This window comes from Netta rufina (genome assembly GCF_964035555.1).
Source record: "Netta rufina genome assembly, chromosome: 4".
In the NCBI taxonomy this organism is placed as follows: domain Eukaryota; kingdom Metazoa; phylum Chordata; class Aves; order Anseriformes; family Anatidae; genus Netta; species Netta rufina.
The window spans coordinates 35,416,098-35,437,448 of NC_140127.1; the positions used below are offsets into that span (position 1 = coordinate 35,416,098).

Below are 21,351 nucleotides of genomic sequence, written 5' to 3' on the forward strand. Positions count from 1 at the left end.
GAGCATTATTTCATGTCATTGCTTTTGCACTTACTTCAAGCAAAGCTGTTAGGAGTATGAAACGTTGCACATTTCAAAACACATCAGAAGTCAAAGAAGGAATATTCTTTAGCAATATTAGAGATTTCTATACTTGAGTGTTATTTTTTTTCCCAGCTTTGCTAAAAGACAGGCTCCCTAAATCATCTGTAACCTTCTTAAATGTGAAAAAAGTACCTGGTTCCTAGAAGTTTCAGAGTTTGTTCTTGATTTATGTCTAAGGCTGAAAAGTTGTTCTTCCATGGTAACTTCTCCATGTCTCTAAAATAAAATAATAACAGAATTAATCGGATCAGTTAATTTAAAACTAAATAAAATTGACTTACAAAGAACAATACTACAAAAGTAGCATTACTAAGTGATACAGACTTTCTGTTCAGGCTGTATGGAAAGTCAAGCTGCTGAATGATTAATTTCAGTTTACTGTTAAAGTTTTTGATAAGCATCTTTTTTCTGCAAGCTAGGTGGCAATACTTTCTTAATTTCTGTTTATTCAACTAATCCATTTAAGTGAATTATCCCTAGCTGAGGAACTAAGTAGAAGATCAAAAAAGCTGTTTTTCTTTTAATTATTTTCATCCATTAAGAAAAAAAAAAAGGAAAGGACAAGACAATCTCTACAAGTTCTGCAGGCTTAAAAGACTGAGTGATCAAACAAATTAAATTATCTTGCTGCAAGTGTACTTCCAGTTTTTAATAACATCTTTTTCAATGCAAAACATACTTAGATAATCTTTATAAGAAAAAGGTTCAAATACCTTGATAATAACCTTGTTTAACTAAAAGCAATAATAAATATTTTTTTATCTTCTGATTTTTTTTCAGTTCCCACATTCATCCACTAGGCGCTCGACATGAATCACAAGCAAATATAATAATAATCTAGTAAAAAAGAAACAGGACTAACAAATATAAAAACTAAGAATGTGTATAAATGTTGTGTTAAACTCTGAAATGTCTCAATGTATGTAGATACAGCATGTCCTCTTTGTTAGCAAACAGAAATGCTAAATTATGTATACAATATAATCAGCACATTTTAATGGTTTCCAATCACTGAAAAATCAATCATTAAGAAAAAAATAGATTAAAAGCAATCATTAAAATCAAAGTTTCCTATGCGCTGATTGGAATCATTTTCATGATGGTGATTTAAATCACTCCTCTAGTATATGTTGCTATTTACTGAGTTACAGAAAACATTTTTTTCTGCTTTTGAACCAAACTGCTGCTGCCAAACCCCTCACCTTTTCTAGCTGCAGTCACACATTTACTTCTGTAAATGTCTCTTCACTTCCTAACCCCTTCCATGGACTCCCCCTGTCCACCTTTTACTGACGTACGACATCTTCAAGATGTTTTGATGAAGTGTTCCTCAAGGGTAGGAGCAACAGTTTTTATCACCACACATTTTTTATCATTTCTCTAATAATGAATGGCAACCATTTGCCTAAGATAAAGCAACAAAAGCAAATTTTCTTCTCCAAACTGGTGGCTGTAGTGGAATATTCTGGCCAGAATCTCAGAATGCACCCACTTAGCAGTGTCAAAAATACTTCTGGTAGGGAGTTAAGAAATGTGAACATCATGTCAAATGCTGTCTTTTTAACGTATCTAATGCATTCAATGTGGGATAATGTTATTTAGTTCTCTCACAGGAATTTATTCCATTAACTCAAACCAACCCTTCTGTTGCTTGCTTCACTGTGCTAAGATATTAAGCTGGTGACTATGCTGTCAGCTCTTCAATTTTAAGGTACTACTAACCTGAAATGCTAAACACCTCAAATGGTATCACATCTACATGGAACCAAAGCAGTTAAAATAACAGGCCAGGGTTCCAGCCTTGACCAAAACTCTGCAGAAGTCAAAATATTACAGGACTACTACATTTTTGAAGTATGATAATCTTAAACTCCAGTAGACTGCATTTCTGTAGGTGCAGTCATTCCTCCTGCAGCCATCCATCTCCTGAGATGTAATGGAAGGTATGTAATACGGGGAGTGTATGATCTTTCACTCGTGCATAAGGCACAGTCAGCTATAAATTGTGTGCAGGAGTAATGCAACCATTACCATAGCCTTCCATTATTATTTATTAGCTATTATTACACCGCTATTCTGTGAGACAAAGATGAAGTCTGGGCCTATTCTTCATCAGCAGAATCACAAGGAAGTTTGACTACACGCAGAGATCCATAAAGAAAATGGTTTATATGGAAAATACTCTTATCCCTCTATACTTAAGCCTGATCCATCACCCACTAATGTGGATGGAAACCTTCCCGTCAACTCAGCTAAATGTTGGATTGAACTATCCATGCTAGCTACCTCTGGTGTCAGGGAAAGTGTATTTTTTTCTTTCACCAGGTAAGAGTATCTCTTATTTACTATTAAATTACGGTGTGTGCATTTTACCAAAGGGACGTGACCGTTTTGTAGGTATCCGTCTAAAAAACTACTTGGAACTGTGAAAACAGTCACAGAAGACTCTGTGAATGCACCTTCTGAGAGAAGGTACGCTGAACTGCGCCTGACCAAGTAAGCCTGATTATACAACCCCAGACTCTTTTGGGACCAAAAATGGTCATTTCAGAAAAAAATAATGAAAAAAAAAAAGCCATAACCGGCCGCTGAGGCAGCGGGCAGCCCCTGCCCGGGCCCTCGGCGCAGCTCGGCGCAGCCCGGCCCCCTCAGCCCGGCCCCTTCGCGCCCTGGGCGCTGCCCGGTGGGGGCAGGGACGCGGTCCCCGGGCCGTACCACCGCGCGCCCCCCGCGGGGGGAGACACGCGGAGCCGCTCCCCCCCCCCATGCCCCAACCCCGCCGCCATCCGCTTCGCCCTGCTCAGAGCTCCCCCCCCCCTTTCCTTTACAGCGCCTGGGCAATCCTCGCCGGCCTCCTCCTCCTTCCCCCCCCCCGCGCGGCGAATGGTACGAGCCGCGGCCCGCCGCACAGGTGCGGCCGATGGACCGAACCAACAGCGGGGGAGGGGGTGGCGCCGCCGCAGCCTCTGCAGCCGTTGCCCGGGGGGAGGGGGCAGCCGGTAAGCTCCAGTGGAGGGGGGGGAGGAGGAGGAGGAGGAGGTCGGGGCTCGGCTGTGCGGGGCCGGGGGGGGGGGGGGGAGTGCGGGGCCCGGCCGCGCTGCGGCTCCGTGGGGCTGGGAAGGGCCCGTGCGGGCAGGGCTGGGCGCGGGGTTGCAGAATAAAGGCGCTGTGCCCGGGCTGGGGGGGGGCTGCCCGCACGCCCTGAGGCTCCCGGGGTCTGCGTGGGTCCCGCCGTGTGCCTGGGAAATGGCGCCGTGTGCGGGGCGGGCGGCGGGACAGCGGCTCCGGGGGGCTCCGGGGGGAGCAGGGCACCGGGCAGCGCTGCCTGCCCCGCGTGGGGAGTCGGGCACGGCAAGGGGGGGCTTCTCGGAAGCTGCCCCAGCGCTGTGATTGTGTAATCTCCTCGTGTTGAGGAGCAGGCTGTGCTCTGTCACCTCCTGGCTGACCTCGTGCACGCCGATGTTCCTAAGGGAATGTCCCCACATCCTGACTGAAGGCGCTCGCCCTGCCCCTCGCTGCCTTTAGGGTGGCAGGAGCGCGGGTGTGAGGAAGGACAGCTCGGTGGGCGTGTTAGGGCACGGTTGTGGCCCTGCAGACAGTGAGGAGGAGGATGAGTGTTCCCAAGAAGCGTTCACAGTTTGTGTTTGCAGTTGGGATGACCTCTCCTGCCTTCTGGTGAGAAGTCTGGGCTTTCCCTCCAGCCCCTCCCCAGTATTTACACCTCGTGCTCCCCGTCCCAGGGCCCGCGCATCCCAGCCCTGCCTTACAGCTGGCTTTGGCTGCTGGGTGTCATCTGGGCTTCACTTTTACTACTTTCAGTTTCTGTTCTCCTCCTCTGCAGCGTTCCCGGGGAATCTGCTTTTGTCTCCTGCAGACCAGTTCCTTTTCCCCACAGGAGGCCGGCTTTGCCAGTAAGGAAGTTTGATACTGCTTAACTGGAGCTGCTACAGTGCTTTCTCCTGGCTCGGCCTGCTTGTGGCTTCTGTTTATCAGCTATGGCTATATTCAGGTCTCAGCTCAAGTCATAGCCCTCCCTGGCCTTATTGCTGTTGGCTGGAAGCTAAAAATCCATGTTTTCAGTCCTTCTGTGCTCACCGCTCTTTCACACATCAAAATTTGTTCATTTAAGCTAAAGAGTGATGTGTAATGTTTTATCACTAGTGCCATGGAAAGTTTCTTAGCTTTCCCTCTAGGTAAGCTAAACCACTAGTGTAAAAATATATATATATCTCCTTGCACATTTGGAAAGCTTGCTTTTGGCCAGATTTTGTGCACCAAAGCCTTCTAAAGCCTGCTTGCAGTGCCAAGCAAGATGCAGGCATGCAATTGTAATACAAATGTTGGTGGCTTCTTGCCAGTAAAAGTGACACACAGGAAGGTGGCAGGGCCCTGGTGGCGTGGGGCCGGGGACAGCACGGGTGCCGCTCCTCTGCCGGGACTACCGCTCCCAGCAGCGCCCGGGCTGAAAGTGAAAATAAACTCCAGGTTGCGCTTCTCTTTTTCTTCCTCCCCTGTCTCTCCCCTCCTCCTTTGGGTAGCCGCACATGTCCTTTCTCTTTTGTTTTCCGCCCCGCAGGCTGGCTGTGTGCTAGGTCTGCGGAGACCGCCTGGCACCGCTGCCCCGGGAGGAGTCAGAGCAGGAGCCCGCTACCCGGAGCAGCGCTTTGTACGTGGCCACCCGCCCAGGCCGAGCAGTAAAACTTTCCCATTTCTCTCCGTGGTTCCCACATGCAGGTTGATAACGCCAGCCCAGCCCGCCTTTCCCCTCGCTGCTGCTACCGTGGGTGCTGGAAGGCCACCGCTTGCGAGCCGGCCTGCTGCGGCCTCCTTTCCCCGGCCCCAGGGCTGCTGGCTGGCTTTGTGGGGCCATGTGGGGCTAGGAGAGGTGCAGCCAGTCCCCGCGGCGTGAGGCGCTAAACATGGAGGCAGCGAGTAAACCAGATGGCGGGGAGCGGAGCCATCACGGCAGCGGCACGGACGCTCCCGGGGAAGCTTCCATGGACTGCTACTTGCGATCTCAGGGCTTGTACAGGAAGAGAGTTGCCAAGGATGGATCTTGTCTTTTCAGGGCTGTGGCCGAGCAGGTAACTGGTTGCTTAAAGAAAGCCGTTTCGGGGGGAACCACGAGGAGTGGGGCTCGTTAGTGGGTGCTAATGCTAAAATGTGGATGAGTATTGGTTAATGTTACACAGACATGCGCTGAGAGGAGGGGAAAAATAGGGAATTAGTGTCTCAGGGGGAGAGAAGTTCTGTGTGCCCAGGCTTCTCCCCTCTTCAGAACACGTTACCTCCTAAGTTTTGACCTTTCACTGCTGCCTCAGAGCATTTTTCAGTGGAAGATTTCAACATTTGGGTACAGCTGCTCTGTATGTGACTGCAGGAAGCTGAATTCACTGGGAAGAGTTTAAGAGCCTCGCTCTGAGTTGTGTTAAGTAGTTTACTGTAAAATTAGAGAAAGTGAGTAATTTATCTTCAATTCTTCCTGTTGCGTTCCCCTCCCCCATTTCAATGTTACTGTTAAAGGAAAAAAGTGACAGCGTCATCTTGTCTTAAATACAAGCAAACAGCAGTGGGAGCTCTGGTGCTTCAGATTGTGAGAGCCTAAATTCCTGTACTAATTATACACAGTTCACATTCTCTTTACTTTTTTCCAAAGTATTTTTCCCACTGAAATTAAGTTCAGGCAAGCAAATGCTTGTTCTGTAGGAACTGTTTTTGTTTTTTTTTTTTAATTTCAGGGGAATGATCACTGAATGCATGTTGATATTCTGATTTTTTTCATTAGTTTATAGAGAAGACTTTCCTCACATTCCAGTGTATATAGAACATTTTTTAAAACTTTTTGTTAAATTTTTAACACTTGATTCTTATTTTCTTAAAGGGAAGGTCTCTAATTCAGAGTTAATAGGTGTTTAGTCGCAATTTTTGCTGAATCTCTGTACTCTGTGCACAAAAGCTGAACAGATCTGAATAGGAAGCCTCTTAAATTGAGGGTAGTATGTAAGAATTGCAAAAAGCTGCAATTTAAATTGACTGGAACTTCCCCGTGTTGGTAGTGGTGATGCAGACAAAGTCACGCTAGACCTAACTCTGAACCATGATGAAAATAATATATGTATATTTTTTCCAGTAGAGATTTGAACAGGGGGTAGAGTGCAGGTGTCACTGGGATCTGAATTCCTGGCTTTCCAACCACTGTTTGGGCAACAGAACTACTCCTCTTAAATAAAGGGAAAGCAGCCCTGTGGTCTCTTGGAGTTGGTTGGATTTCCTGACAAGTGCATGTGGGTAGTTTTTTTTTTTTTTCATCCACTCCTGCTGTAACTTCAGTTGAAGTTCTTTGCAAGTGATTCATTTGAAGAATGAATCAACAACTGCTACTCCTTTCACATAGTAAATCCACACGTAGTTGAATGTTTCAATTTAGTAAATATGTGCACTCTGTGGGTACTTTAATTTTGGATAAGTAGTTGAGGTTTCACCTCTGTAAAGATGTTACTGAATGAGTAAACATTTGAAATATTCTAGTTTTATTTTTAAGACTATCTCCAAGGCTGTATTTAGACTATAGTCATCAAAAATTGTGAGATCTGGTGTCACTTTCTTTGATTTCTCCCATTGTAGGTGTTACACTCTCAGTCTCGGCACATTGATGTTAGGATGGCTTGTGTAGACTATCTTCGGAAAAATAGGGAGAAGTTTGAAGCAGTAAGTATTCTTGTTCTCTTTGTGAGCTTTTAATAAGAATATTCCTTTTTTCCTTCACTTTTCCAAAGTATATTCTCCTGTTTGTGAGTATTCATTGCAGCTATATACTAGTTGATGTTTTGTAAAGTAAGCGCCCTTTAAATTAATTAACAGGTGGCCGTAACTCATTGTCATAAGCCCGGGGAAGGACCTGTATACTGCTTGGACTGGGCAGACCTGGGATAGAAAGAGTACAAACTCCAGTGTTCATTTAAAACTAAAACCATACCTTCTTAAACTCTTCAGTCTGCAGTGGACTGATGGAAATCTGAATTTTATTTTAGTATAATGTCTACTCTAATAAAAATTGGAAAATATTCTTATTGTGCTGATTAATTGGTTTTACGATATATGAGGGACTTTTCTGATTGGTGAAATTTGTTTCAGGGTCAGCAGTTTATTAGGTATTGCCACTGTGTTTCTTTGTTTTTCCCCTTTCCTAAACATCTATAACAAATTTCTCCATCAACCATGGACATCAAATATCATTTTGATTTTGGTGTATATCTGACCTGTGTCATCAGTGCCAACATTCTAAAATCCTTTTTTAGTTCCCTTTAAAAGAGTGGTAATAAATAACAGTGCTCCTTCTTGTGTTCCAGTGTATGCACCATTGAATTAATTACCAGGATAGCCAAAACAGGATTATATCTAAGCATTTCTTAGTAGAGGACTATTACTCAGGTCTCTTTGTTTTAACTTTACCCAGACACAGAGTAAAAAGCCTGCCTTATGTATACAGTGGCGTAGGGAGGAGAAGGGAAGCAGGATGGAGAGTTTGTGTATATGCTGTAATTTCTGACGGTGTCCTGTGCTCTAATGTGACCGCTCACTCAATAATGTGGAAACTGTCAAGAAAGACTTAAGCAAAGTGCAGTGAATCTCTGAGAGGATTCGACCGACACTGACTTGCCGATTTCCATTTGCCAGAACTGTTTGATTTCTTTGTGCCCTGTCCATCTGATGACTTACCAACTCTTAGATCCCTCTCTCATTTTTTTTCCTTGCCCCCTTGCTGCCAATTCTCCGATCCATTTCTTTCCAGAATTAGCCCATTCACTCCAAAGCTGTTTGTCTAGACTTGCTTTCTTGTGGCTTTATGAAGTTCTGGGAAATGTTAGGGTCCTTCCTGACTGTAAATGTGTGTTGTTTTCTCTTCCCCAGTTCTGCCATCTTGGTTGGGTAACTGTGTTGTCAACCCTAGCTACTTTTAATGTCATGGTCCTTGCCACCAAACTCCTAGGCTCCATGTGTATAAAATCTCACTGTTCTTTTTTCCCCCTCAGACTTGAACCAAGTGATGTGACCTCTCCTTTAACCACCTTTACTGTGCTTCTGAAAAGCAAAAAAAAAAAAAAAAAAAAAAAAAAAAAAAAAGTGCTCCTCAAAATAGGTGTTTCATGTACAGGGTTGAGGTGTTTCATATCTTTTCTTATTTCCTAGTGTTTCTATTCCCTCAGATATCTCACCACAGCTCTGCTGATGTCCTTTGCTTCCCATGCCTCTTACTATACATTGTGTTTTCTGTCTAAAATATGGCATTGTTAACTTTCTTCTCTTTAAAAGAGGTATGCCGTGTTTCCCATGTCTCTTCAACTACTTCTTCATCTGCTGCTTTAGTAGTTAAGTGCTGTTGACATGTACCAGTGGTACTCACTGAAGTTCTTCTGTCTATTGTAACTATTTCAGCTTGGATTTCTGTCCCTTTTTGTCTCTATAGCATAGATCCCTGTATAACCAAAAGTTTCAGGTGACTGTGTAATCACAATTTTCATTTTCATCCCCATCTTTTCCTGAAGTGTCATCTTTGCTGCTGTCTTCTTTCTTTTTTTTTTACCTCTCCAGTTTTCTATGAGAAATTTCTGCTGCCCTTCCTTTCCTCCTTTTTGCATAATCTTTATGAGCATAGACACTCAGAAACTACTGTCTATGCTGCTGTTTCTCGGCTCCACCTTTTTACTTTATACATGATTACTTCTGCTAAATTCTGATCAGACTTTGCTTCTTGGGAACATCACCATCAAGTCAGGTTCAAAATGGCTAAAGCAGAACTTCTAATCCCACTGTTCCTCATGTTTTCCTTATCACCTAGTTTCTTAAAAACTGTGATTAGAGGGGCGATTCTGCCTGTAATTTAAGAAGTAGTTCCCATTATGAACTTTATTTTGTATTCTCTCTGCACGTTAAGGAGCGCAGCTGAAGGATTATTTCCTTAGCCTATCACTTAGTGTTGTCTGTGTGCATCCTTCCACTGGAGTTTATTTGAAGTGATACAGAAAAGGGAAGAAGCTCTTTATGACTTGACTACACGAAGTATAGGTACTATAGAAATGTGACTCCTGCTTGTGCTTGCCCTTTGCTGCCAATTTCTTTTAACAAGATACTTGGATAAGCAGACACATACTCCAGTGATGCCTTGCATGCCTGGGCTGAGTTCCTCATAAACATCTATTTGATGCCCTCTTTACTTTTTTTTGTATTCTTCTTTGGCTGCTGTTTGTTTTTGTTTCTTTTGTTTTGATTGTGTGAGATCTCCAAAAGCTGTTTATATGGTTTTCTAGGATGCAGACCTATACATTTAAAGCCTTTTTTCCCCCTCATTTCTACATCACTATGTGATTGTGAGCGCTTTGAGGGCAGGGTAGTCTTAGATTTCTATTGATAATGTATGTGGGTCGCAGTGGGGAATACAGTGGGTCATAGACTGGGGAATCCATTTTCTACACTAATAAAAATATTACTTTTTTTTTTAATACAGTTCATAGAGGGGCCATTTGAAGACTATTTAAAATGTTTGGAAAATCCACAGGTATGGTACGCTTATAGTAGAAAGCAGTTATTTTGTTGATTGGTAATTGGGATTCTTTTTGCAAATATTTTTGAGTTTGAGATTTTTGTATTACGTGATTATATAGATGTGTACTCTATTGTAAAATGTTTTGGGATTTTTTTCTATTAATTTAAATGTGTTATTCCCCCAAATTGTATCCAAATGTTTCCAGCCTCTAAAAATGCCAAAAAAAACAAAGCATGGCTTGCTTTTTTCATCACCTAGACTTTTAGACCTTTATTCAAGGTTGTCTTAAAAACAGTTACTGACATAAGGAATATTATGTACAGTAGCCGCAGGCTGTTACAAAGATACAGATGTAAAGCAAAATTGATTTTTTTTTTTTTTTTCCTATTTCATTTTAGTCTTTTTTGTTAGGGTGTTAACAGTTTATATAAGCTGAGTCTGTTTGCTTTGTGTTAGTGCATTTCATAAGACCATGTCAAGATACATGTCTTAAGCAGGAGAGTTAACCTTCAGGGCTCTTTTTCCAGTTCATCTTTAGTTTAAGGCCTACATAACCAGACAGTTCTGAAGGCAGAGAGTAACTTTTTTTTTAAAAAAAAAAAAAAAAAAAAAAAACTTGGTAGATGTCACATTTGGTAGGCTGACGGTTGTTTACCAAAAGAAAAAAACAAAACACTATCACCTCTCAAAATCACCCTTATTAATGATAGCTCTGCATTTATGAGATTGTTTTAAATTCTTAATTTAGTACGGAGCAATTTTTACTTTGGGGGGGAAGGAGAGAAGCTTCCAGCTTCTATTCCTTAACCTTACTGGAACAGCTATTATTTCAAAAAATACTCGGAATGCACTCAAAGCTCCTTGGCTGAACTTCTGTCTCAGTGTCAATATATTTATTTTTGAAAATGATTTCTTGCTTCTCTTTATCTGTGCGTGAAGTATGCTAATTGTGTGTTTGAACTGAATTTTATTTTTTCTTTTTCCAATACAGGAATGGGTTGGACAAGTAGAAATAAGTGCCCTTTCTCTTATGTACAAGTAAGAAAACTTCTAAATATGTTTTACTGAGGTCAATTCAGTTTTGTTAGTTAACCAGCTTGAGTGCAAAAGATGGAATTGTGTATTGCATTGTAGTTCTTAGAAAATAACAAATACGCTTTGAAAACTGCAGCCGTCAAGGTATTAGATAAAAATAGAAGAGCGAGCTTTCAGAGTGACACTTAATCTCAGATTAGAGTAGCAGTTTGCAGTATTGTCAGTCTTCTCACCTGCACGAGCAATTGTGGGTAGAATCATACTGTTTTTATTTTTGTTTATTTTTATATCTTTTCTGTTAAAACTGCTTTTCTTCCTATTTCTCACCAAGGCCTTACTAGTAGCACTATCACTAAGCAGTGGCCTGTATCCATTTCTTTATTGCCTCTCTACAAATACTCTGATGTAGGTTAGCGAGATTTTAGGGTTTATGCAAAAAAGCCATTCTCATACCTCCCCTGCGCGAAGCTGTGTAAGACTGCCTGGTTTACTGCTGTTTTTTTAGCTGTATTCTCTTTTCTGTGGAAATTTTCCTTTTTCCACTGTATCAGTACAGGCAAAATAGAGTAACTGTATCTTGAGCTATGCTTAAGAAAAATTTTGGTATTTGTGCATAGAGAAGCACTTTTCTTGGTGAAAGTAGGGATGGTGGTGAAGGTAGAGGGAAAGTAGGGATTGTGATGAAGGTAGGGGGAAAGAGTTGCTTCTCTTCCTGCATGCTGGCAGACTGAGGGAAAGCAGAAGTAAAAGTTTCCAGCTCTATGCCAAGTGGAGAAGTGAGAGAGTTTGACTTCTCAAGCACAGGATAAGAATATAGTATCAATAGATTTGTCGTCATTTCAGCTTCTCAGATCCATAGCATGTCTACTTTGGTTATGCTATTTTTTTCTCCTCCCTGAAGCAGGCGGCTTCCTGAGCTACAAAATTCTTCTCAGAAATGCTCTTTTTGAGTTGTAATAGAAGGATGGTAGGGGGTTGGTTTTGTTTTCAGTCCAAAAACTGCAGTGAGTATACTTAATCATTTTGCAAGACTAATTAATCTTTTCTTTTGTGAGCAAAGTTGTTGTTGAAGGAAGTGATGGGCTAGTGAGCGAAGAATTCAAAGGGAGCACTGTGGATAAAAGAGAGAGGAAGAAATAATTAAACGTCAGATCATGACATTGATTTATAACAGAAAAACACGTAGCAAAGAATGAGTTTCTAGAAAAAAAAAAAGCATGTTATGTTAGCATCAGTTGTGGATTTTCCTCTATTTGTCGCTTTGACATATTATACTTTAATAAAAAAAGAATTAAAATTCTACGTTTAAAATGTGGATAGCAAACTGAGAATTTACATACCTGTAGTAGCCCAACTGTTCATTTATGGTATTTTTAATTATCTTAAGTGTAACGAGGGAGTCATTTCACTTTGAAAAGTAGTCATCGCATAGGACTAAAACTCAAGTTTGCAGAAATAAAATTTTCTAAACCCGTTTTTGAGAAAGTACGCAGTGGCAACACTGCAGCAGCACACAATTGCAGTTTTGGTCCAGACTTCACCCAAAGCTTGTTTTAGTTCTCTTGGTTGAAGAGACAACTGTGTTTTTTTTTTTTCCTGCTTTAAATCCGGCAATTTGAGTCCAATGAACACAATGTGATGTTGGACTCTGAGCTGCTGGCTGTGTCCAAAGAGGAAAGGAAAGTGAACCTCCTGGATGTCTTTTTTTTTTTTTTTTTTTTTTTCTTTAGTGTGTTAACCATTTTACAAAGCAGCAGGCAAGAAGAGTTTCTGACCACAGATGTGGGCTGCTCTGTTAGCTGGCCTCAGTGCCCAGAAGTGTTCTTGGGCACGTGTAATCGATCCGCTAGCACAGATTTAGCCAAAGTCGCTGCTCAGCTTCTGGAAACATTGCTGTTTCCTGTTTCTTTTCATAAAACCTCCTCTTTCTTCTAGTGGATTTCCACATGGCATAAATGAATTTCTCTAGAAATGGGCAGCTATGAACTTTCCAGGCACAGTTCTGTCTTGACTTCATGGATGTGCTGCACTTGTCATCAGCTCTGTGTGCGTTGCATCAGTCACTGTGTGTCTGTGCTTACAGAAGAAACACCACATTCTCTGCTCAAACTTACTGACTTCTTTGGTACCCTTTTCATGTATAATGCTGTATTTCTCTATATTTCTCTGAATTGAACTTCTGTCATCTTTCTTGTGTTGGGAATGGTTGTAGAAAGACTTTTGGGACAGTGCATGAGCATACACCTCCAAGGCAAATGGAAGAATATGCAAATGTGTTCAGAACACTGCATAAGATGATTTTTAAAATTCAACAAACAGTAATTATATCAAAATTGTCTATCTGAAAATATTGGTAAGTTGGGAATAATAATGATTGTACTGCTACTTAAAAAAAAAAAAGAGAACACAAGTGCTTATGGAAAATAAAAAAAATACAATAAATGGAAATATTAATATGGGATGACAATTTTGCAAGAAATTTGAATATTTGCACTGAGAGAGGAGTAGAAATAGCTTGGAAAAAAAAAACAACTGTGTATTTAAATCACTACCTACCATTTCCATGTTAAGTCTCTTCTGTGACATTATGAGCTAGAATTGCTATGGTGCTCTGCAAGCTCCTCTTCCTGTGCATCATGGCGGATGTGGTCTTGTGTAGAAATTTGACCTATAGTGAAAACTGGACGTATAAGATAATACTGGATGTTAAATGTAAATATTTTCTGTTTGAGCTCTTCCTGAGAAAGCAAGATATTTCATAAAAGCAGGTCTCCTTTTGATCAGCGTTTGTTGCACTTGTCTTCAGTATTCTTTTCCACTAGGTATTTTTTCTGGTTATGTATGTTCCTTGAACTTGGCTTGAATATTTCTGTTTTTATTGATGAGTTTTCACGTGAATTACAATTTTTTTTCCTTAGGAAAGATTTTATAATATACCGGGAACCAAATGCTTCTCCTTCACATGTAACTGAAAATGGCTTTTCTGATAAGGTAAAGTAAAGAATTGGCTACTGTGAAAGACTGAATGAAGACTACTTTAATTAACAACAAACAGTATAATGACTTTTATTATTCGACAGAAAGAAAATGTTCAGAGAATTCGATTTCAATAAATTATTTTGTACATATTTAAGGCAGCTATACTGTTAATACAGGTAGCTCTTTTAAAATAGCTGGTTCATATTTGGGGTGTGGCATATCTTCCTGGTGGTCTAAAATTCTGAAAACCTATTTACAACTGATGTAGACTCACAGCTATCAGTGTCTTAAATTCTTCTTGACTTTTGGTCAAATTGGTTTTGATATAAAAGATGTTCACTAAGCTTTTTGGCTGTTTCATTGGAGCTTAGAGATCTTGATATACAGCAAAGCTCGTTGGCACATTGAGTTTAAAAGGCAGTGTTCATATGAAAAATCAAGTGAGATGCAAAACTTAAAATCTGTGTGTTTTTTAATAGGTATTGCTGTGCTTCTCAAATGGAAACCACTATGATATTGTTTATCCCATAGAGTATTCAGAAAGGGCTGCTCTGTGCCAGTGTAAGTATTATGTTGGTTAGATAAAAGCACGTATTTTTACTGGAAACGACATCATCAGGTTTCAGTTAAAGGGAAAATGCTCTGTATGAAGATTTATTCTGTAGGAGCTTAGTTTTCCATTTAAATTGTCAGTGATTGTATGATTTTGCAAAAAAATAAATTCTCCTGTGCTGATTCTTGAGACAACAGTGCAGATTATCTACCCAGAGGAGAAAACCTACCTCCCTCCTTGAGTCTGGGTGCTCTAATATGAACAGAAAGTGTTACACTAATTTATAATCTGTTGCATTGTCTTAGGTCAGCGTTCAGGTTTTGATTTTGTTTCAGATGATGTTAGCAAACTTGTTTATATTAAGTTACATATGCAAGGATAATTTTCTCAGAGGAAATAATGGGAGTTGCATATACAAAACAGACTGAAAATGTCTGCATGGATTACTGTGTTTTTTTTTTTTTTTTTAAAAACCAGATTGAAGCAATGCCCAAAGGTTCTAACCAGGCTTGATGGGTCACTTGGCAACCCCTGCAGGGATTCTGATTCTTCATGAAAATTCTGCCCATGTGCAGAGTTATAGGCTAAGGCCCAATTTGCCTGTCAAGAGACCTGATTGCTGCTAGTAGTTTCATGCATACTTGTTAAACTATAATAGCTGCAGCTGTTTTGGCTTCTAATGACTTCAGTGTTTCAGTTAACACTTCAAAATGCTCGTTTGCTTTGATTGAAGTAACTTCAAGTGCCTCTATTGTGATGGTGTAAAATCTCATTTAGCTTATAATTGATCTTGTCCTGCCACTTTCTTGTCCCCTTCTCCAGCTCTTCTGTATGAGTTACTATATGAGAAGGTATTTGATACAGATGTGAAGAAAATCATCGCAGAACTTAGTGCTGCTGGTGTGACAGAGGAAAGTAATGGTAGCAGTGAAGTGTCTGCTTCAGATTCAGAAGATGACAGCTACAGGTAAATGGGGTTTAGAATTTAACACAAGATGCCTGTGAACAATACATATCTCTTTACGTAAAGGAATACTGATGTTGCAATGTGTCCCCCTTCTGTTGAAAACACCAGAATCCCCTGGGAGAGTTGTCAGTATGCCAGTCTGGTGTGGTAAAGTCCATGACAATTTGTTGCCTCACTCTCAGCACAGTAGAATTACAAGAATTTAATCCAACCTGTTGTACTTCTACACTTGGGCTGAGATCTCTGCTTGATAGAGGGTGTTTAAATTTAGCTAATGGAGAAATAAAGATGTAGCTTGCTCTGCTTTGTTCCTTGATTATTATAAAGTGATTATATACATGGGTTTCAATTCCTCTTTCTGGACCTGGATGCTCTGGATAGCTTTTAAATATTTTTTCCTATTGATTCTTTTTGCATAGTAAGTCTTTTACAGTGCCAATTTTGCGTTTATGTATTGGCAGGTTTTCTTCTGTTGTCTAAGACTGTTCTTAAAACCCTAGCTTGTGTGAAATTCCACTGAAGCCATGAGAATTAGTGCAGCATGCCCCCTCTTCCTGTTGAAAGTCATTAAAGTCCCTTTTGGGGGCTTTGCATGTGGCAGAAGAAATTCATTGAGACTTTGGGAGCTGTTTTTCATGCCCAAAACAACAGAGAGGAAGCTGATGGAAATCACCAGAGAAAGAATACCAAGTTCTGGGAATGGGATTAGCTTCCTTTCTTGTATGGAAAAAAATAACAGGGAACATTTCCAGTTAAAATACAAAGTATTTCTGCCTAGAGGAAAAATCATTGTAGTTAAATGTCAAAGTATGGAAACCCTCTCTATTTCTTTGTGGTTTTGGAACTTTCCTGAGCTTCTTATGCAGCAGCATTACCCTGCATTATTGTGATTCGTGAGCAAATACACTACTAACCTCTGTAACACCTTCGTAAATTAAGGTCATGTGCTCACTTGAGACCATCAAACTCAATGCTTTTGATTTAAACCATATGTCTTTTGACGCAAGAGCTAGTGGGTATGACTCTTGACCTACTTAACCTGAATTATGAACATTTTGCTCTGTATATAAAGTCTTGAATTTTTTTTTCATGTCTTAAAGTTGACTCCAGCTTGTTTCTTTACTGAGTTCTCTGAATGATCTTTTTCATTTTATAAACGTCAACATTTCAGTTATATTATTTTTCAATGTTAGAAGCTATTTTGTTTTGGAAGAAGTTAATGCTGATAGTTGCCTACAACTTGCAGTGATGTCAGGTGTGGAAAATAGAGTAAGTTAGAGTGCCTGGTACTTGTTAACTAATCAAGCATGTTTTTTGTTTGGCTTTGATGGCTTCTTTTGTCCTTTTTTTAGAAACAGCAAAATATTAGTGGAATTTCTTATTTCCTTTGTCACCCTCTCTTTTTAACTGATGGCTAAATTTGTTTGTATAAGGTAGACTTTCTAAAAATTGTACTTAGGAAAAAAAAAATCTTAGTTTTAGCTCTATATGGTATAGAAATGAAGTTATATCTAAAACCTACTAGAAAAAGATGTTGCATGGTATGTTTCATGCAGAAGAACAGGAAGAGAATAGTAGCTTTATTTTATCTACTTCCAAGATGTTTCTCACTGGGTTTCCAGTCCTATTTGCACTATGCTATCACTTCTCCCTTTGTTCTTTTGCAGAAGTAAAACCACAACAGTTGGTGATATGAATGGATTAAAGTCTCTTTCTGGCAACAAGGTATTTATATGTTAAGATTAATTTTCCTCCCATAAAATTGCATTATTATTTTCAGTGTTTAGTGTTCGTGAGATAATGTTGAAATTCTAGTTATCCTAATGTAGTATCTTAAAAACGATCCATCTTTTGGCACATTGAATGCAAACATTACTTTTGAAAGAAATAATGTCCTTTCTAGTGCTGTTTAGTTTTCATTTAGTTAATTCTGTTCTGGTACGGTTAAAAGAACATCATACAATTAATTTTTCAAAACTCTACGCTTTGCCTTCTTGGCTCATTTGTATTTCAGATCAGAATTTTTAAAAAGTGATTAAAAATGCAAAACTTATAAACCTCTGTGTAATTGACCATTTAGCACTTTGTTTCATTTCATACAGCACCTTAAGAGCAATGGAAATCCCACCTTGTTGGTCTTGCCTAAAAAAGTTCTGAGATCACTCAATCCATCAGTGTACAGAAATGTTGAATATGAGGTTTGGCTACAATCCAAATGGGGTAAGTGACTGCATACTTACAGTTCCAACTTTTGCATGCTGATGTATGAAGGGGAGTCCTCTAGAACAGTGATGAAAATGACAGTTTCATTTTAGGCAGGAGTCTTCCTCATATGAGTCAGTGTGTTCATTGAGGGCTACAATTACTGCTTTTCAATTTTACTATATTTATAAAATGACCATTTTAGTGTATTTAAACTAACAGTATGTTACTGCTAACGTATTTACAGATCAGCAAAAACAAGATTTTTCCATTGCTGCTGGCATGCAATACTCAGTTGGCGATAAATGTAAAGTAAGTAATACAGAATTACAGTTTGAGACACTAATGTTTTCTTTTCAGGATTCCAATTTTCCCATTTAGGTAACTGTTTTTAAATATAAATTCAATAGTTTCTAAGTATTTCATGCTTGTGTATGTGTATAACTTGGGGACATGGTTTAGTGGGTGATATTGGTGGTAGGGGGACTATTTGATCAGATGATTTTGGAGGTTTTCCTCCAACCTTTATGAGGTTGCTCATATGTTCTGGACCCCAACCTCATCAGACCTCCACCACTCCCATCCTCCCCCCCAGCCTTCCCCCCAAAGGGTGAAAAAAAAAAAAACACTCAAAAAACCTAATGTACAGTTGATTATTTATTGCTTAATAATGTGGGCTTAAATTTTTATATTGGAGATCCTAAGGTTGTTCTTTGTAGTATTGACTTAAAGGTACAGAAATTACTAGTAGAAAGAACTCTGTTAATTAACATACCTTCTTGGTCAAATTTTTTATATACATGGTGAAACAATAAGTATATGGGATAAAAACGCAGGAAGGGAAGATGAAGGACATAATGCAAAGTGAAGTTGACCAAATTAATACAAGCAGAAAACCAAGTGCTATACCAGAACACTGTTAAGTTTGGTTTATATTTAACAAAACAATTTTAAGAACATGGAATGTCTGATTTTTTTTGTCCGGACATGATTAGTGTCACTTGTCTACAACTTCTTCCTTTAGTTTAAAAAACTTTTTAAAGAATTACCTCTGAATTGGAGTCCTTTATGTTCTTTTTGAAACTAAATTTTAGTGAAGTCAGTCAAGGATTTTTCTCTTCTGCACCTGGATTGTAACAAGGAAAAGCTCTGGGATTTTTTATTCTGAGAGAAGCTGAAAATACTTGCTACACCGATATGTTCCAAAACTACATGACACAGTTTAGAAGTAAATGTTTCATTAAGTAATGTTACCTGGAAAGCTGTCGATGGTGGTGTGCTTTTTTGATTGTTTATTTTTTTTTTTTTTAGAAAAGCTATGAAGACTTGTTTTTGATGCATTTACTGAATTATGTAATGTTTATTTCTCAAGTGTTGTGTTGCCTGGAGGAAAAGACCTATTTTTAATAACGCTAATAGTTTAAGGAGTTAGATTATCTTGTTCTCTTCCTTTGAGGCTTAGGTCCTTTTTTCTTATTCTTTTCCCTTAGGTGCGCTTAGACCATAACGGGAAATTTTACAATGCCCACATTCAAGAAGTCCGCTCAGAGAGTGGGCCAGTTATTGTATTTGTAGAAGAGCTTGGAGAAAAGTAAGTGTTTTATTTCTTCTGGAAAAGAGCGCCAAACTTACCCTTGGTAATGGTAGCATTACTTTAGTTCAGAGTTAGTTTCAGCCCCTGAAGCGTATGTACTTCTTTACTTGAAGCAGTACTGCTACAAAAAAAAAAGGAAATATATTTAAAAAAAGAAGAAAAGGGGGTTGTGCATTAATTATTGCCAGACTTTCTAATGCAATGTTTTCTGGATATTACTTGCAGAGTATATAAGTAACTGCATTATTATTACTATTTGATTAAAAAAATAGCATTTTGTGTACCTTGCTTCACTGTTGGTTGGGTAGCTCTACCTGATATCAGAGAGAGAGCGAAGCTGCTGTTCAGATCAGTGTAATCTCTTCACCCTGCCTCAGGACAAATTAACTGTTTAAAATTGGTGATGATGGTTGTGGTGGTTTTATTTGTGGGGAGGTTGTCTATCTCTATTTTTATGTATAGATGTTGTCTTGAGCTCCTCTGTAAGTTCTTTGACTCTTCTGGGACAAAAAAAAAAGCCAACATTTAAGCATGATGTATTTTGGGAAGAAGAAACACTTTCAGTCAAGATAAATGAGGGAAGGAGGAAGATTTCAGTTAAATCACATGCAATCTGCTGTAAGAAAACTGATAATTTTTCAAGAATTGGGCTGTACTTCCTGTCTATAAATAAAAATCAACCTTTTTTGTCCTGTTGAATACTGGCTAAATTTGCATTGCCTTATCAGAGAATTTAAAAAATAGGAAAAAGTTCCACATGCTGCTTGAGTGTAATCCTAAGAATAAAAGACTTTGAGTCCAATGTTCTCAAAAATGGAAAGATCTGTCAGTCTTTAAAACATGTGGTATTCATTTATGCACACCACAGACTAGTCCTAAAGCCATCTTTTTTCTTCCTCCATCATTCTTTTTTTTTTTGTTGTTTTGTAGGCATTCTGTGTCACTGAAGAGCCTTAAACCTCTTCCACAGGCCTCTCCTATGGAGGGCTGGAACACTGTGCCAGGGAAGAAGATGAAAAAGTTTTTCCCAACGTGGGGGCAGAATGCTCAGCCCGGTAGGACTAAACCTGTCTTTCTGTGGCAGAATCTTTGTTGTCAGATACTTTGTCCCAAAGAACTTAAAAAAAAAAAAAAAATAATAAAAAAAAAAATAATAATGAATAACTTCTGTCTTCCCTTGTCTGTCACAGATGTAGATTGCAGAGGGTCAAAGAATCAGAACAAGTCAATAAAACCCCAGTCAGCACTACCTCCTCGACTTCAGCATACTGTGGGAACCAGGCAGCATCAGTTCATATGTTCTGGACCCCAACCTCATCAGACCTCAACGGAGCAAAAAGCTCCAGGCAGGAATCCTTCCCAGAGTGGAAGGTAAAACTGAAAATAACATCTTGCTTGTCTTAAACTCTTAACTGAGCTTCTTGGAGCCCCAATTCCTGTTTCAGGTGCTTCTGACTATTCTTTTGAAACAGGCTGCTGTTGAATTCCTAGGAAGTGTTTTAAGTCTGTAAGAATACACACAAGCTCATTTAAAAAAACAAAAACAAACTTATTCCCCTCCCATTTATTTTTCAAAATTGCTGCTATCATGAACTCCCACTTGTTTTCTTGCATGGCAATACCTGGAAGCACTGTGTGTGAAGCAATAGTTTCTTCTTGGAAGGTGGATTTTTTTTTTTTTTCTGTTTGAGGCTGAAGTAATGTTGCAAGTTGCACTTCTTGGGCATAGCTAAGATCTTTTAGCATCTGCAGAGCCTGGTAAAGATGACTGCCATGTATTATGACTGATGACTTGGAGTATGAGAACATCATTTTGCCTGCATTTTTGGTAGTGATTTTTGATTCATTATGCTGCTGCTGCAGCAGCAGAGATTGTTTTGATTGTTTCCACTCTTTTCTATTGGAAATACTTTATTTGCATTCATACTCTTAATGGTCTATTTTGTCATTCTTTTGTATTGTAACTTCTTGTGATATAAATGACTTTGGGGTGTCTTCTGAGACTGCCACATCCCACATTTTAAGGGCCTCTTTCTCACTCCTTTAACCCAAATACATAAGTATCCTTTAAACATTTAGTTAAGTAGTCCAGCAAGCTCAAATAGTGATGTTGTTAATTTTGTGTAGTGATGTTTCAGGCATTGAAGTCTATAATGCATTTTCCCTTCTCTGTTTTATTTACAGAAATGTCCTTTCCTGATTTTTCTCTTGCACAGCCATAGATAGCAGATGGGTTTGGTCAGTTCCCAGTAGGCACTATTCTTTTTCCCTTTCTTGAGTTTTATCCACATGGATAACTTACAATAGGCAGGAAGAGTTCCAGTATGTGTAGAATCACATAAGCAGTGATGTATAATTATATTCTTTCTAAATCATTAATTTTTATTATGTTT

At 39.4% G+C, this 21,351-nt stretch overlaps 1 protein-coding gene across 4 annotated transcripts in view; it reads left to right on the top strand.

Moving 5' to 3' along the window:
* Nucleotides 1-3,008: 3,008 nt before the first annotated feature.
* OTUD4 (OTU deubiquitinase 4) overlaps nt 3,009-21,351 on the top strand; it is a 29,787-nt gene continuing 11,444 nt past the window's right edge. The window contains exons 1-15 of one of the 4 annotated variants that reach the window (XM_084286444.1): nt 3,009-3,083; nt 3,926-3,995; nt 4,819-5,168; nt 6,709-6,792; nt 9,590-9,640; nt 10,620-10,666; nt 13,582-13,654; nt 14,122-14,203; nt 15,018-15,162; nt 16,830-16,887; nt 17,265-17,382; nt 17,612-17,676; nt 18,855-18,955; nt 19,889-20,013; nt 20,149-20,329. In XM_084286444.1, the coding sequence (XP_084142570.1) occupies nt 5,004-5,168; nt 6,709-6,792; nt 9,590-9,640; nt 10,620-10,666; nt 13,582-13,654; nt 14,122-14,203; nt 15,018-15,162; nt 16,830-16,887; nt 17,265-17,382; nt 17,612-17,676; nt 18,855-18,955; nt 19,889-20,013; nt 20,149-20,329 (1,295 nt within the window). In that variant the 5' untranslated portion in view covers nt 3,009-3,083; nt 3,926-3,995; nt 4,819-5,003. The remainder of the gene's footprint in view (nt 3,084-3,925; nt 3,996-4,818; nt 5,169-6,708; nt 6,793-9,589; nt 9,641-10,619; nt 10,667-13,581; nt 13,655-14,121; nt 14,204-15,017; nt 15,163-16,829; nt 16,888-17,264; nt 17,383-17,611; nt 17,677-18,854; nt 18,956-19,888; nt 20,014-20,148; nt 20,330-21,351) is intronic. The other 3 variants (XM_084286442.1, XM_084286445.1, XM_084286443.1) reach the window with 3 other exon arrangements.